The sequence below is a fragment of the Penicillium cinerascens genome (genome assembly GCF_028974065.1).
Source record: "Penicillium cinerascens strain IBT 15544 chromosome Unknown contig_1_segment0_segment0, whole genome shotgun sequence".
NCBI lineage: Eukaryota > Fungi > Ascomycota > Eurotiomycetes > Eurotiales > Aspergillaceae > Penicillium > Penicillium cinerascens.
The window spans coordinates 548,827-565,572 of NW_026695287.1; the positions used below are offsets into that span (position 1 = coordinate 548,827).

Here is a 16,746-nt window from a genome sequence, read left to right on the forward strand (position 1 = left end):
CAATATTCGAATTTGGCTTCTATATTTTACATAGAGAAACCACCTCAAGCCCCACCGCCAAGACGATGGTCCAACCGCCTAGGCTAGACTCGGCTAGGCTACAGATCATTTTTGTTCTAAACAATTTTAGCGTATAGTATAATTTGGGGCATAATACGACCCTGCAACTTATCCATCCCGCTAATACTCTTACTATTCTTAATCCCCCGATTAAAGCCCATACAATTGCTTATAGCCCACTATATCACATTTAACGCCACCACGAAAAAATCACTAATAGATTAGCTCCATAACTACCTACTTCTACTAGATATTCCTTATCCCATCACAAAAACACTTACGCTCGCGGATAATAACGAGGTGGGTGTCTCTAGGTGATATAGATGAATACCAATAGATAGAGTGAGGGATTAGGCGAATATCCCGAGTCGTGTGAGGGTCGCACTAACCCCCTAAACTAAATTTATCCTTATGATTATTGGATGGAAGCGTTTTACCTAAGCCGACCCCTTGATCTACACATAGCCACCCTCCTCGTGTATGGCATTAGAGATGATGTGCCAAAAATTCACCTCACCGCTAGGAACGGTTCATTTAGCACTAATCAATTTCTGCCTTATAGCTATGCCCTTAAGAAGTCTACTTATGCCCATCACACGTAGATAGATGAGAACGTCAATCTAACTCCTCTTGATAGGTCCTGGCCACACTAGGTCGTACGGTATATTCACAGCGCTAGCGTTACATTAATTTACCTTTCCGGATTCTCGACAAGAACCGCCTTACCCCTTTTGACATCACTTTAACGCAAGTCTCGCTACACGAACAATTGGCATATCTAGTAGTAGCTAATGGACCTCTACGAAGCCGCATGGAGGGGACACCCCGAAACCGTGAAACTACTTCTTGAGAAAGACGCGGATGTTAACGCTCAAGGAGGCAAGTATGGAAATGCTATCTAGGCCGCCGCATTAAAGGGGCACACCGAAATTTTGAAACTACTTCTTAAGAAAGGTGCGGACATCAACGCTCAAGGGGGCGAGTATGGAAATGCTCTCTAAGCCGCCGTATGGGGGGGGCACTCCGAAACCGTGAAACTACTTCTTGAGAAAGGCGCGGACGTCAACGCACAAGGGAGCACATTTGGAATAGCTCTCTAGGCCGCCGCATCGAAGGGGTAGATAGTGATTCTGCTACTACTTCTTGAGAGAGGTACGGACATCAACGCGTAGGGTGGTAGCGAAGGGCGGACACCTCTTTATCTTGCGGTTGAGGCAGGCTCTATATCCGCTGTTGCTCAACTTCTCGAATAAGGTGCTCTTACTAATAGACGGGATTTCGGTGATTTAAATCCACTTCAACTTACGGCTCAGAAGATGGACTATTAAATTACGCTACTCCTTCTTTCAAGAAGCACTGATAGTCTTAGCTTCGTGAATGCTTCTACGTAGAGGACCCTCTTGCCCACTTCTCTAGGCCATCTTAAAATAACCATCAATAACTCTATAACTATCAGAAAGATACTAGAAAGCGACATTAAGAATAGGGGCTATCCCCTTTCTTATAACGTTATTGAATTTGCTACAAGGGCTGATGATTTTATAGGAGCGGACATTGGCTCTAGACATATTTTGTACGTACTCTTAACCTGCTACTGACAACCTAGCGCTCACACTCGACTAGGGTAGTATCCTTGCTGATGGGGTTCTCTTTTCCCCTAACTCGACTAGTGTCTATTGTCGTTGGTGGCGTAGAGTGCAATAGTAGTCCCTAGCTAGCCTTTTTGTTGGCCATTGAATGTAGGGGGCTAGCTTCGTATGGAGAGTCCAGCCTAGTATAGTACCAAGTCGAGTGGCTCTAACTTAAATTGCAAAAAAAGATTGTAAGTCTCTTCTTTTTATGCGGTATATGTTGAGCAACTTCCTTATTAATATATATAGGTTTCGTTGAATGCTGCTTCACTACTCGTGCAATTATATTGCCTATCTCCCCCTAACTATAGCTGGCCTAGATTATCCGATACCTCCGAGTTAGATATACGGGGCTTCGAAAAGACTTATGGAATTCTATGGATTATGACTAAGCGTGATAACACGATGGCCTCGGAGAGTGCTTTGGAATCCAGAATATTTTTCAGTATATCAGAATACGTATAAGTGCCCCCTTCCGCCATTGATCTTTTCGCTCCCCTAGTTCAGCAACTCCTGCGAGAGTGGGATTGTACCTTCTAGGCGGCGGAAAGTCGTTTAGCAATAAAGGTGAGTGAAATTCGGTTCGCAATAAGGCTCTCGTTAACCATATAACAGCGCACGGAGTTGCTAAGGGCGAATAGAAGAAACCCGCGCTTAATTCGAGACCTACTGGGCGATGCGCAACTCTAGGATCTACTGAGAAGGAGCTGTAATAAGCAAATAGTCGAGCTTATAGCATTTCGGAACAGCTACGTAAGTCAATCGTGGGCTATCCTCCGTGAGAACTACTCTTCTGGAAGCAAAGAGGTAGATAAAGAGACGAAATCATTTCAAGATTAAATAAATAAATTGGAATAGGTTTATTCAGAAGTGTTGAAAGCTCTAAAGGAGACTTCTAACAATCTCATTTAATTAGTATCGATAATTCATTTTAGCTATAAAGGGAATAGGGAATGCTAACTGACTTGTGACAGGAATTTAATCTTACGTTAATCTCGGAAGCACAAAAGTCAGCATCGATAAATAAGAGCATAAAGCGCCTTAGTTGGATTACGGTGGGTTGATATTACCTATCTGTATCTACCGCATTAATTGCTGACTAGTTCTGTTGCCAGTTTGTTTTTCTCCCACTAATGTTTATCGCGGTATAGCTCTTAGTTTTGCCTTTTGAGAAAGATGCCTGACATGGATTTAGAGTCTATTTAGTATAAGCGTTGATATCTTGGCGTCTAACCTATCTTGGTGGTTTTATATTATTTTTGCCGTGGTTACCACGTTTTTGACGCTGGCCGTGTGGTTGATTTTTAAGCATAATAGTGATGTGAGTCTGACTTATTCCCTTACGGCTCTGTTCGTTTTTAACAACATATATAGCTAGAAAATAATATAGAGCGTGGATTCAATCGTCTAACAAGGCGCTAGCTATAATAAGACCTTGAGAAAGGGCGACGAAGCCTTTCTCCACGGCGACGAACAGCGATGTTTTCGACTCTAGGGAAAAAAAGATCTTGATAAGGAAACTTTTGTGGTAATTGCTCTGCCACGATATAGTGGGAATTAATGGTTTGACGAAGACGTTTTCGTTACTTTAGGTTTATACACGGTGAAAGAGACCGCGAAATACTGGCTACCATACTGTTGACATCGTCACTAGGCATTTAGTTTGCATAGGTAATAAAAAGGGTGAAGGCTAAGATTCTTTTTCCAGTCAATCATGTCTTGGTACCTTCTGCCACAATACCTAAGAAATCGATCGATAAAGTAGTCGAGCACCGAGGCATCCGTTGAGCCGCGAAAAACGCGAGAGCACAATACTACGTCGGTATACCCCTTATGAAGAAAGCTAATAGGCGTAGAACTGGTCATTAAGCAAAATTCGAGGCATATACTAAGTTACTTGAATGAGTGACCTTATATATCTATTCTCCTGGCTATGATCTATTCGTAGAGGGTAGTGGTGGAGAGTCGTTCCTATTCTTATACCTCTTTATTATCCATCATTTGGGAATCCAGGCAGAACGCAATTATCCCTGGGAGGATCCTCAATTGAAAGAAGGGCCCTAGCTAAACATTATCGGAGTTTACTATATCCTTTATACTCAGCTTGGGCAGCTAAGACGGCCGCTACTTAGTAGCCAATTCCATAGAATATATAAGTCTAGTCAACGACCTATAAGAATTTAAGTCACGGATACTTCTTTGCAATGATTGCGTAATAGTACCCACCTTCTATATATTCTGAACAGGCCTTGCCACAGCCGCGGAGCGAGATAGATAGTACCCTAATACGTTAGTCGCCTGTATAGAGAGTGATGTAACAATTATGGTCTCGAAAAAGTGTGCGATTAAACAGGACAATAGAGCGGGTCACAGGATGCCTAGATTAATGGTAATGCGACTCTAGTGCTCAACTCGAAGTGCACTATACTAAGAATCTCTTTGTGAGAGCTCTCGGATATCTTGTGTTTTTGAGGTTTTGAAAAACTCTAATTATGACCAACGAAGACAAGTGTAGATTCTTCAAGAGCTTGTACAAGGACCATTCCAAGACCCTAGCAAATAGTGTTAAAAATATATTAAGCAGTTGCATAAGTTTCACCGAGTTATACAATCTCATGGAAAATACAGAGGTAGATGGGGTTTTTATAAATGGATTTCCTAGATGTGTAGACGCTTGGTCGAAGCAGCGTCTTAAGTGCCGCGATGCTCTCTTGAAAGTGGTTTCGATTGGCCGCCTCCCTTATATAGAATTTAGTAATGTAGGCGAATATGTTAACTCCCGCGAGAGCGGAGAAGCTATCATAGATGAACCTAATAATTGCCTAATAATTGCCTGGCTTACAACAGTTGGCCTTGAGTGCCCGGTATAGAACCTTGAGATTATAAGTAGGTCCAATACTGTATTGATCAAAAATCTGCTCGAGCTTATGATCAAAGGTACATTAGGATTATCATCGTGTTGATGATAATAGCGCACCTTCCACCGCCGATGTAAAAGATTGGATAGAAGACAATCGCATATATGTGATAGAGGCCTCTCGTATCTTTAGTGGAATGAATGCTGATGCAAGGCTCTGCGGATAAGAGAGGAATATACCATCAGGATGACGCCCTGTGCGACCGTAGCTATAATCACGGTGCAAACAAGGTTCAAACGTGAGCGTATGGTCCAAGCTATATTATCCCCGATTAATAACCACGCAGAGCGAGGGAATTCCTCATTCAAAACCTCGCCGATCGCTCTAATGTAGGTATATATATCGGTCGTCACCACCTAAAAGTGTCTTCTGGGTTCTTATATTTTGGCTATCCCTTCCATCTACCATAAAATAGCGCATTACTGCCTTCCGTGCATTTTCAAATACCGCATCGAATGCTGATCGAAGACTAATAACGTCCCTAAGAAAGATTGGTTGGAAATGCCGGAGTCCTACGTATAGGTGCCCAAGGTCTGACCTGAGGACCCTGTCATCATCCTGGCGATATTCCAAGGATTTCGCGAAGCTGCTTGTTAAATAATGGAGTGTGCTATAGGGAAGAGATTATCGCTCTCAGAGGAGAGGGGGTGGTGAGAGGGGAAAGCATCCGTAGCGGCAACATCCACAAGATTCCGTATATATTTAACTATTGATACCCCCCCCCCAAGATATATTTTGAGCAGCGGCTGAATTCGTTTGAAGCCAAAATCATTTGATATGATGGCGGATATGAGTAGATGCAGGTCCCGAGTAGGATGGCAGAAGACGAGTGTCGCGGAGAATCTAGTTGGCTGTTAGGAGGCTGGAAGCGAGATCTTGTATACCTGTACTTAAGTCAGCGAAAATAAGGGTATATAATAGATTCGTGTTTCTTACCTCCCATTTGAGCTAGTTGGCGGCCTCTTCTGCTGAGCGTAAATCCGCGCCTTTACATATCTAGGTGCACGTGGCGTGAAAGCCATTTAGGTCATTGCCTATAGTAAAAGGGGCGAAAGTGAAAACGCGATGCCACGTGATTTGAACGACTAAAAGCAGTATTCGCAAATTTAGGTTAATCAATATTTACTCTCGGCTTTGTGGAGTTAAATGAGAATCTATACTTAGGAAGAAACACTTCGGAAAAAGCCGTTAGATTCTTAGAGACTAGATACAGAATGACTAAGGCCGTTTGCGGAATCCACTGCTCTCGTCAGGCAGCCTACTAAGATTTAGTTAGGTCATAAATGCTCTAGACGAGTAAGCAAAACTCTGTTTTATGTGCATAACCTCAAAGCCGTCGTCTAGAGAAGTGGCTTAGTTTATCCGTCAGCCTGATGTTTGAAGCAAATTAGCGTCCCAACTGTTAGCTGAGTAGTCATGTTAAGATAAAGCCATTTTGATTGTTCTAATTTTAGTGAGAATACTTGATTTCCTAGCTTCTTGATGCCAATTTGTAAATCCGAAATAAATAGACTACACTTAGGAACTTAGTTCTTTTTTTGCTTATTTCACAACGAGGTTTTCAGCCGTCTTTAAATCCCGGTCTGTGATTAAATAAGGCGCGGGATAGTAGGAGCCCTGAGATGGTCAGCCGTATTGTTTTATAATTGTCACTTAGCAGTATACTAGTTGTGATCTAAGAAATCCCTAAAACCCGGAAGCATCCGCTGACAGGATAAACACTTAACCCGTCTCCCGAAGTCGTATCCCTAAATAGACGTCTGCTTCAAACATCGTACTATATTCGCATGCTTTCTTCATCAGATTTAATTTTCGACGGCTTTGTTTTTGGCGTATTAATTTTCTTTTCAAAGAGGATCGATGCGGTTGGGAGGGGTTTGCAGCCGCTATGTTCAAATTGCCGCCTCGAATTAGATCTTGGAATGTTATGATTGGAATATTATCGAATAATGTAGCTAATAATGCTAATGAAGCGGACGATTTTATAGACATAGGCTAGCTGTTATAGATGCATATTTGAAGAGCTTCAAATCTCGTCGTTTTGTGAATGGAGATAGGTAAGTTGTTAAGCGAGCATAGAGCATCATTTTTTTGCGTCTCACTTGTGGTCAAAAGTCTCAGGAAGCTATTGAGTGTTTGATTAGTGGCTCAAGTTCTTTAAGGGTGCCCTTAGCAGAAATTTATGGACGTCCATCAAGATCGTGAGCTTACTATAGCCGCTGCAATCCGATGACACGACGATTTCAACGTGACATTTCGCCGAACTGTAGCTTAACGGCCTCCTTGGTTCTAACGTTATTATAGAACGACCTTGAGCAAAGCTCAAGGGATCAGACAAAGCTGCGCGGGTATTCAGCATAGCACAAATAAAAGTACCGATCAATCCGATTGACGTATGAAAGATTCTTCACAAGAGCTGAATAAATAGAAATTGGATAAATCTTTGAGGAACTGGTAGCTAGCTACTCTATTCGTGGTGAGCAATTCGTGGTGAGCAATTCGTGGTGAGCAATTCGTGGTGAGTAATTCGTGGTGAGCAATTTAGAGTGAGCAATCCACCGTTTCATACTGATTACGGCAGTTGTGAGGTGTGATCAATTGGTTTTTCGGATCGGGAATGAGCATAGCTAGGCTTAACATTATACTAAATTTTCACAATGGAGTAACACATGTATATTGGGTTATTGTTGGTGCTGAACTTTCGGTACTAGGCTAGCCTTGCTGTAATTAATTATAAGATCTTATGAATTTTCTAATTAAGTAATACAACGTAGTCATTAATAGACATAGCTTACAAGCTGAGACATAGTGCTTTCGTTATAATACTTAACGCAAAATATATAGAGCTGGCTGTGGCGGTGTATATCTAAACACAGTACATTCAGTACGTGTAAATCGTCGTCGTATGTGACGCGATAGCTTCTATAAGCACGTTTATTTTTAGAATATATGGACGAGGGTTTCTGGAATAAAATAATGTTTGTTAGCAAAGTTTATTAAGTTTGCACTGCGTCTTTCTGGTTGTCAAGTCTGATAGCCGTTTGCATTTTCCATCTAAGTCCACCGAGATTTTGCTCCCTCCACATACCAATTCATTTTACGCTGGGCGTCCGTCAACTAAATTTGCGATGCGAGGCTCTGGAGCTATGTTGTCAAGAACTCATTTTTGACCTAAAGTATTACGCTGTAATACTTAGAGAAGCTCCGAGTAGATCAATCACTATCTACTAGAAGGCGACCGTTGTAGTTACATGGGAACTCCATGTTCTCGAACGTTTGTATATATGTTTCTGGTACTGTTTGTCCCCTTGTTCTTGTTCTTGTCAAATTTCTTGTTCTTATTTGAAGCTCTCGTCTTTGTTCTATAATAAGCTCTATAGGTAGTGGGTCCAAATACCTTACTATAGCTATATAGGTCGTGTTCGACTTTTCTGCGGCGTTGAATTTTAGCGATCTCATGGTAAGTCGATGGTAGTTTTCCAAGTATGTCTAAGTAAATGCCCAAGAACGTGCTAGAAAGGAAATGCTAGAATAATTAAGACGCTATTATACTGGGATAATGCCTGTATGTGTTGTATGAAAGACTGTGAAAATATTGCATCTAGGTAAGCGAGAAAGCTTATTTTAAATATCTAAGAGATGGCGCGTCATCGTTTTTGCTGTAGCATAAAGAGGAAATTTGTGCCCTTCATTTTTGCGTCACCTTAGATGAATGCAAACTTAAGAGGTGGGAGGTGGAATTAGAATTAATGGAAAAGGAACAGGAGAAGTGAGGGAATGATCAGGACATCAGAAAGCTATTTAGGGGAATCAAATTTCTTTGTGGGGCTCCTAGGCGCTGTTGAGTGCTAGGTAGGTGATGGATGACCGAGCATCCTCTGATTAGCCTCTAAGCATCCTCTGAGCGTCCTCTAAGCGTCCTCTGAGCGTCCCCTGAGCATCCTCTAAGTGCTCACTAAGTCTGAGCCTGAGCTTGATGCTAGAGATTTTAGATCTGAACTTCCCCATAAAAGTAACATCAGCTATATTTAGGATTGCGACGTGGCCCACGCTCTTCGGCGGCTTTGCACACCAAAGGGATTTTTACCCTTAGGCTATATGAAGATAAGCAGGTGAGTCAATTCTTTTTAATAAGACCTGATCTTTATAATCCTATGATATGTAATATCGTCAGAGTCAAGATATAAATTCCAGCTCAATCTAAATCGTTCACCCTACTCTCCAAAGTCATCGTAGTAAAGCAACAGCGCAATATTCCATGCCAAATTTTAGCTGTAAAATGGGGTTTATGAGAAAAATCTGGACTATCATACAAAGTTTGACATAGAATGCTTATCTGAGTCTGGAAAGAGAGACTCGCGAACAATAACCTTTCAATATGAGCGTTCTCACATTGCTTTAGATATCATAAAGCATAAAGCTTGAAGAAATCGCTTCAACCTTAAATTAATATTGACAAGCAACTACTACAAAGGGCTGGGGAGGGGAGGGGGAGAAGAGAAGGGTAATTGCAGCACTTGGAATGCACTTGTCAGGATCATAAAGTAGCTTTAACTATGCGAATATATTCTTGAATCAATGCAAGAACCTTAAGTAGCCTTAAGGATTTTTTGGTACTCTAATCAAATAAGAGCACTCGATCTTTCCCATTGACGTGTCGGTATCAAACTCAATCATAAAGTCGGTAGTAGATTCTTCCCTTTTATGCTCCAGTACACTTGCATGGATCCCTGGGTCCGACTAGGGAATTCCTTTGTGAATCGTCGATACACTTCTGACTAAGGAAGCTGTTCATCAACCTTCAGTTTTTTTAGAAGACGTGTTTCCTCTATCTTATACGTCTGACCCTTCCTTGTTCTCCCACCGACTAATCTTGTATTTTTGCTAGAGTAGGCTGGTCTAGTTGCAGGGTTAGAACTGCAATTAGAAGCAAATGATGACCTAAATACGCCCTCTGCAGCAACGGCTAACCGCAGCTCGTAATTCTCTAATGCAGTCGTATCTTGCAAGGCACCATTCGGTTCCTAAGTGGCCTCCAATTCTTCATAACCTTTCCATTTGACGAGGTATGAAATGGAACCGTGCGCATCTTCCCTGTGTCTAAGGATCTTATCGACCTCATACTCGAGCTGATTATTGTCCACCGGTCGGCATACCTCTCCTTCGCTTGGCCGTTCCTCGTGGGCCAGTTCTAACGTTGATGCATAATGAGGAAAATCCTGTATTTCTGTAGGCTGGCCGCTTGAGTTTTGATAAGCGCATTCATGCACTATATCTTCGTGGGAGTATGTAGTGTAGTTTGATGTAGCTACGTTACATACGCTCGTTGAGAGAGAGACATAGTGCTGCAACGAACCCTCGAAGAGCCAGGACAGGAATTGTAAACGCTCTTCGGCTGGTATAGCCAAGAAATAGGAACGAAGCGAGGAAAAAGAAAAGGTTTTCCGACTACTGACCCCTATTTTAGGTAGCCGATTAGGACCCTTTCCCGTCGCTCGCTTTCGAGTATACGGGCGCTTCATCACTCGAGGGGTTTGTCGATTCGATTTCACCGTGTCCTCTGCGTTATGTTGGGTCGATCGCGGAGTTAGATCTGTGTTGATAATAGGTGGCTCCGGCGAAGGACAAATGTCTAAAACAGTGGCGTTTAGGTAGGTCGCAACTTCGGGTTCGTGCTCGGTATGTGGACTTGAACCATCGTACAGAATAGCAGGGTCGATGTGCATAGTAGCTGGGATATCTTGAGTCTGCACTGCATCTCCGGGACAGGACTTTGAAGGAAGCTGCTGGAGAGGAACAGTTCGCTGTGATTTTTCTGGTTCAGACCGAGTCGATTGAAGGTCTGACTGGAGTTTTTCTGCTTCAGGCAGGGTTAATCGACTTTCTGGCTGGGATCCACCATTCAAGCACACCTCCACTAGAGGGCGCGCAGGAAGGGGGTGTCGCTGAACTTGGTCGAGGTGACATTGAAAGTTTTTTGGGACATCATCACGGGGAATAGAAGGAGGTGGAGTTGCCGTGATCGACATAGGGCTTGGATAACGACAAAATCCTGCTAGATCTCGCGGGGATTGCGGTTTATCTTGGAAGGGATTCTATGGTCGAAAGGATTGCAGGCGAAAACTAGCACTTGATATATTAAGGAGAAGGAGCCAGCTGGAGAATCTTCGAAACTCAGGAAATTGGGGTCACTCGTAGAACGGGGAATGGGCTAGGACTGGGAGGGAGGGATTGGGAACAGGGGCAGGGAAAGAGGGAAATGAATAGGGATTTGGTCCGTTTATGCCATCCGAGCGGGATCACAGTCTCCTTTATAGAGATAAACCGATGGGGCGGTAGTTTCCGCGTTTGGGTTGGTACCTTGGCTAGCTCCCCCAATCTTGGCCACTTTATCCAAGGGACGGCCGGAGCGGTTTCAGAAAGAAGGGGAAATTGATCTTCGGAAAGTTTCTCGTAATACCCTCTAATACCTCTCCGTGACCCAGATCCACCAAAACTGTCAGCCAGAGCCTCATTGGCTAGGTAGAAGGAGATCATGGGATAGTGCGTGTGTATGTCGCAATCCACTATAGGCCGCATGACGCATCAGATAGCATGAGATAGGGGTAGGCCCGAATGCGGTATTTTCGCCATTGGCTCGAATCACGGCAGTAAGAAGCCAAACACGCATTGATTGGGTGGGAAAGGTCCGGAGAGACTGACGATGACGACAGGAAATTGCCAAGGAGCTCGAGAACAAGCGGACCTTGGGGCCAGCTGTGACACCGGGAGGCTGTGCAATGCAACTTGAGACAGACTAGCGCAACGCAAGGCGGATGAATCGAAGATGCCCGAGGCCCCGTTTGACGACCATGCAAAGATCACCGGCGGAACGAGCGAGAGGCTCCGCGAGCAAGGTTCCCGAATAGAAGGGGCGTTGAAAAGCTTTGTATAGTATGAATCGAAGATAAAATCGGCAGCATCTCATCACGCAGTATGATGGCGGACTGCATCATCCTGATGCTTTAATCATGGAGTGACTGGGCCGGTCGCCGCCAACGCAGACCCGAACGGCCTGAGCGCTAGTTCGAGCGGCATCTCCGGCGGAATAAAAGGGCCAGGGCGTCAAGTGGAGACGGAATACGAGTGAGTCGGTGGGGGCCAAAATAGAAAGGGGTCAGGGGGGCGAGAGAGGAAAGAGAAGAGAAAGTGCGTGGGCAAGTCGCGAGGAGGGAGAGCGCCGTTTTATAGATGGATGGCAGACGACTGGGGCGGTAAAAGCGGCCAGAGCTGGCACTAATCCCAAATGGGGGACATGTGGAGACGCCAAACTCGAAAAGGCAGGGTGTTGGTGGAGTTAGGCAGGCGGTCGATAGCGGCAGAACGATGGTTCAATGGGAGCGGAATCTGGCGCCCCGCTAACCGTCACAACTAATACTACATTTTGTAGCTAAAGACGCTATTATATCTAAATTTAATTAAACCAATTAATATACAAAGTTCGAAAGCTTATATATACGATAAATAGCGCCTACTAATATATATATAATCACTTAGTTAGCTTATCTAAAGCTCGTGTCGCTTTATACCCTTAGATAGCTAAAGAGGCTAAAGAGGGTGACGTTTACGAACCTAGTTCTAGTCGATTAGCCTTTGAAGCCCTCTATCTTTAGGTTTTTTGCTTACTACGTGCTCTAGGACTTTAACTCGCGTAGACATTGACACTCCCATGGGTAGACATTGACATGCCCGTGGGTATACCCGTACGGGTAGGCCCAAACCCGCCCGCGGGCGGGCGACGGGTAGGACCCTCAAGCCCGTGGGCGGGTAGGGGTAGGTAGGCCCGCCCGTGGGTATACCCACGGGCCGCCAAGAAACCCGTGATACAGAAAGGTATAATTAATGCATCTTATGTAGTAATTTTTGGTATTTAAGTAGTAATATTACTAACTAATTTTTTACAACGCGATTAAATTAGATAAAATAATTAAATTTTTCCTTAATTAAGTGAAATATTAAAATAATTTAGCTACTAGTTTATAAATACAAGATAAAAAAGTGATATTTAAGTGATTTTAAAAGTAAAATTTTGGTGAGGGTAATCTTAAGAAAAGTAGTGGTGCCGTCGCATACAACAAATATATATCTTTTACTTCACCACTAATTTCTACCACCACTTTTTAATCCTTACTTTTCTACGCCTAAAATATTAACATGACTAATAAAACCGACCCTTAAATATATATAAACAAATTTATTTCTTATAATTACCTAGTGGGTAGGCTAAAAAGTGGTGATATTACTTGTTCCGACCAAAACAGACGTAAATAACAGAGATTAATCAGCAGAATCTGTATAATAATTCAGGCCAAATCAGGCCAAATCAGGCAGAATTAGGTGTCCACGGGTACCCGTGGGTATGACGGGTATGACTCACGGGCGGGTAGGCAAAGACAATACCCGCACGGGTATACCCACGGGCGGGCTATGGGTAGGACTTCCTACCCACGGGCGGGCTATGTCAATGCCTACCTATGGGTATTCCCATTTAGGACAGTCCCGTCCCGCCCATGGGTGGGATATGGGACCGACCCTTAGTCCCATAGATGGGACGGCCTTTTCCCTACCCACCCATGGGACTCCCATACTCCCATGAGTACCTATAATACAAGGAGGTATAATTAATGTATATTATATAGGAATCTTTGGTATTTAGGTGGTAAAATTACAGTCGAAAGGTAATAAAATAAGAAAAAGAAAGTGAGGTTTGAATAAGAGAATAGCACCTATATTATTCTATAGAATTTCAAAGCCCTTAGGCCCCCGAGGACGTCTTTTCACTCGACTAGAGGCCCGAATCTGGCTTTCTAGAATTATAGGCAAAGAGACCAAATTATTATCACTCTCATTAGATAAAACACTCTTTCTTCTCTTACCAGCCCGAATAGAAGATAGCCTAGAAACATCTATCCTATCTAGCTTATCTAGCTCATCTAGCTTATCCACCCTATCCGCCTTAGTATCACTAATTAGCTCAAAACCTTCTATTTACTAAGAAGGTTCATCTATTTCACCGTCCTCGTGGATAGATAGAGATCGGATAAAAGCTAACTACTGATCTTCTATCTCGAACCTAGTCGTATATATAAATATTATTAGGTCTTAGATAGTTAAAGAATTCAGACGACCCCTCCGATAATAATAGATATCCTGGGCTAAATTAAATAACCTTTCTACACTAGCACTAGTAGTAGGGATAGAGAAAATATTCTATACTATATATGCTAGTGTAGGGAACTGATGCGTATGATCTTTCTAGAATAGATAAGGGCTAATTAGGACTAAACCTAAGTAAAACCAAAGAAATTAGACGAGAGGTAAAATAAGAGGTAAGACTAGAAGTGAGAGAAAAGTGAGAGGAAAGTGAGAGGAAAGTGAGAGGAAAGTGAGAGGAAAAAGTAAGCTTACCTCCTTAGAGATATTAGGTTAATTCATCCTGATCCTTAGTGGATTTAGGCTTAGAAGTAAGCAATTAATCAAGCTTAGAAGCTTGGATAGAAGCCTAAGGTTTTAGGATTGAATCACTCTCTATTTAATATACTTTTATTCGCTCTTGAAAGCTCGCTCGATATAAAGAAGTATAGTCTTTATCTATCTAGTCGGGGCTAGAAAAGAACTATAACTTATACTAAGGGGCGAGGATTGTGCTATACGTATAGATATCACTAAGTTCTAGATTATCCATTTTTGCATAGTACTCTCGAAGCTTATTTTTAGCTAATTTAAGAGCTTTAAGCATCTACCGTTTCCACCTAGCCTAGAAGTGAAGGAAAAGTAAGTAAGTGAGACTTAAATAAATCCCTTTTCCGCTAATTGTGACTCTGATTTTTCGCACTTTAACCCTTGTTATATACGTTAAAGTGCTAAAAGCAAGAGTCAAGATTATCGGAAAAGGGAGAGAATAGAGGAGACGAACCTTTTTCCGCCTCAACTGCTGGATTGAAGCTTCAAGGTGCTCAAAAAGCAAATTATAAACACTAAAGACATCATAGATAGTAATATCTTTGGTTTTGGCTATAATTAAGGTAAAATCGAAGAAAGGCTTAGTAAGATAAAGAAGGTAATCAATCTAACGCTATTCCTCTAGATTAATCATTAAATAATTAACCTAGAAGGCCCTGCAGTACTAATCAAGATTAGGTTAAAGCCGTTTAGCCTATTAAAGCATTAGATAGGTCGAATTCCAACGCGTACGGACGTCTTGGATTAGGACTAATGTAGGCTACTTAGTCTAAGACTTTAGGAAGTTATCCCGTCTCTATAGGCTTACATTAATATAGATAGCAAGACTGCGAGCCTTACAAAGGGTATTCGTAATATCTAGCTTTCTAGACCTCTACTGAGCCCGCGTAGTCTAATTAAGCTCTTCCGTCTAAACCATTTCCACTATATCATTCTAGGGGTTTGCCTTTATCTAACCAAGAAGCTGTTTTAGACTAAGCTAAATCACATACGCAAGGTAAGGAATACGGATAAAAGGTAGACTAGGATAACTAGTTTGGATGCTTATAATCATCGTCTAGTTATTTAACGCATTATCCGTGGTAATAGCTATAACCTAGTCTAGAATCTAATGCTTTTAAAGGGTCTTAGATAGGACTAAACCAAGGTTTGGTCTAGTATATATGCCTTCTAGAGGTTCGAATCCTAGTAGCACCTCGCGATAATCCTAATTCTAGTCTAGGAAATAGCTAGTTATAGCCATAAATGCCTACTGAAAGGGGGATGTCTAGCAATCTAGACTAATTGAGAGCTTTAAATGGGGTGGAAGCGTCCAAAGGATATCTTTCTGTCGGTCTTCGACTATATTTTGTAGTCGGCGCTGTATTGTGCGACTAATGGGAAAGGTTGGGACCGAAGGGGCGGATTAGGTTAGGCGTAGAAGCTTCTAGAAGTGCTCGTTCTCGATAATCTAGAAAGGTAGGCGTAGGCTAGTGATTATGGTCAAAAGCTGCTCCTGCTAGAGCTTATCAGACCAAGGTTAGGATAGGTAGGAATTGATTGCCTAGTGAGAGAATAATAGGTTAGTTATCTCTCACTTTTCTCTTACTTCTCTCTCACTTCTCTCTCACTTTTCTCTCTCTAGTAAACATACCACTTTCTCTATTAAATGCTTAATATTTGTTTGCTTAGTTTTCCTCCAACATAGGCCATTTTTCTGATACCTACCTATTGCTGACGTCCCATTAGAGATTGGATGTTCTAGTATAACACCACACTTCTTGTAAATAACCTTAGGCTTCCTAGTATTGATATATATAATCTGATCAAACTGCGCCTAGACATAAGACTGAAAGCCCTTTTTATCCCAACGGATACGTTTTGCCTCGGGTTTCGTTCTATACTAGGTTGTAAGCCACCATTCAATAAACTTAGCCTTCGTCATTTCCGTCCAAAGTGCCCACTGTTGCTTCCGGTCTCCAATACGTTAAATAGAGGGTGGTAGTAGTGGTTGGGTGGTGTTAGGCTTATTAAGCTGGCTTCTAGTTGGTTCGGATGGTTCTAGTTTAAAAGAGAAGGAATCAGATAAAAGAGGTTTAATACTATCGCTATAGATAGATTAGCTTATAGGGTCCGAAAGGTGTGCCATACTAGCCGAAAGTGAAGAGAAACCAAGACCAAAATAAGAGAAAGAGCTTAGAAGGCAAGGCATACCAAGGGATTTTAGTACGTACGCTAATATAATTAGTTCTTTAGGAGCCAATCACTACTAAGTGGGTCAGGATAGTCTATCCTATTAGCCTAAATCTCTATATACCTATAGATATACCTATAGGTATACCTGTAGGCCCGTAGAATTCGCTAAGAGCTATGCCCCCTAAAAATTTTTAACTTTTCTCTCAACTCTACCCTTTTTATCTTAACCACACACCCTACACTAATAATTAAGTATTTATAAGATAAGTATAGATAAAAGAAGCTATAATAATTTAATTAAATAATAAAATAAGCCCTAATAACCTCGTATTATACTATAATAAAATTACTAAATTAAAGGAAATAATATAGTGGTGTGGTCGCATACAACAAATATATATCTTTAAGCACTAACTATAATTTGTACCACCACTTTGTTACCTTTACTTCTATAGGCCTAG

At 42.1% G+C, this 16,746-nt stretch overlaps 1 protein-coding gene across 1 annotated transcript; it reads right to left on the reverse strand.

Moving 5' to 3' along the window:
* Positions 1 to 9,633: 9,633 nt before the first annotated feature.
* N7498_001765 (chromo domain-containing protein) lies at positions 9,634 to 10,638 on the reverse strand (the record flags this gene model as incomplete). Its single annotated transcript, XM_058448827.1, has 2 exons — positions 9,634 to 9,828; positions 9,931 to 10,638. 2 exons carry the CDS (start codon positions 10,636 to 10,638, stop codon positions 9,634 to 9,636), a joined length of 903 nt encoding a protein of 300 aa, XP_058311171.1.
* Positions 10,639 to 16,746: the final 6,108 nt, after the last annotated feature.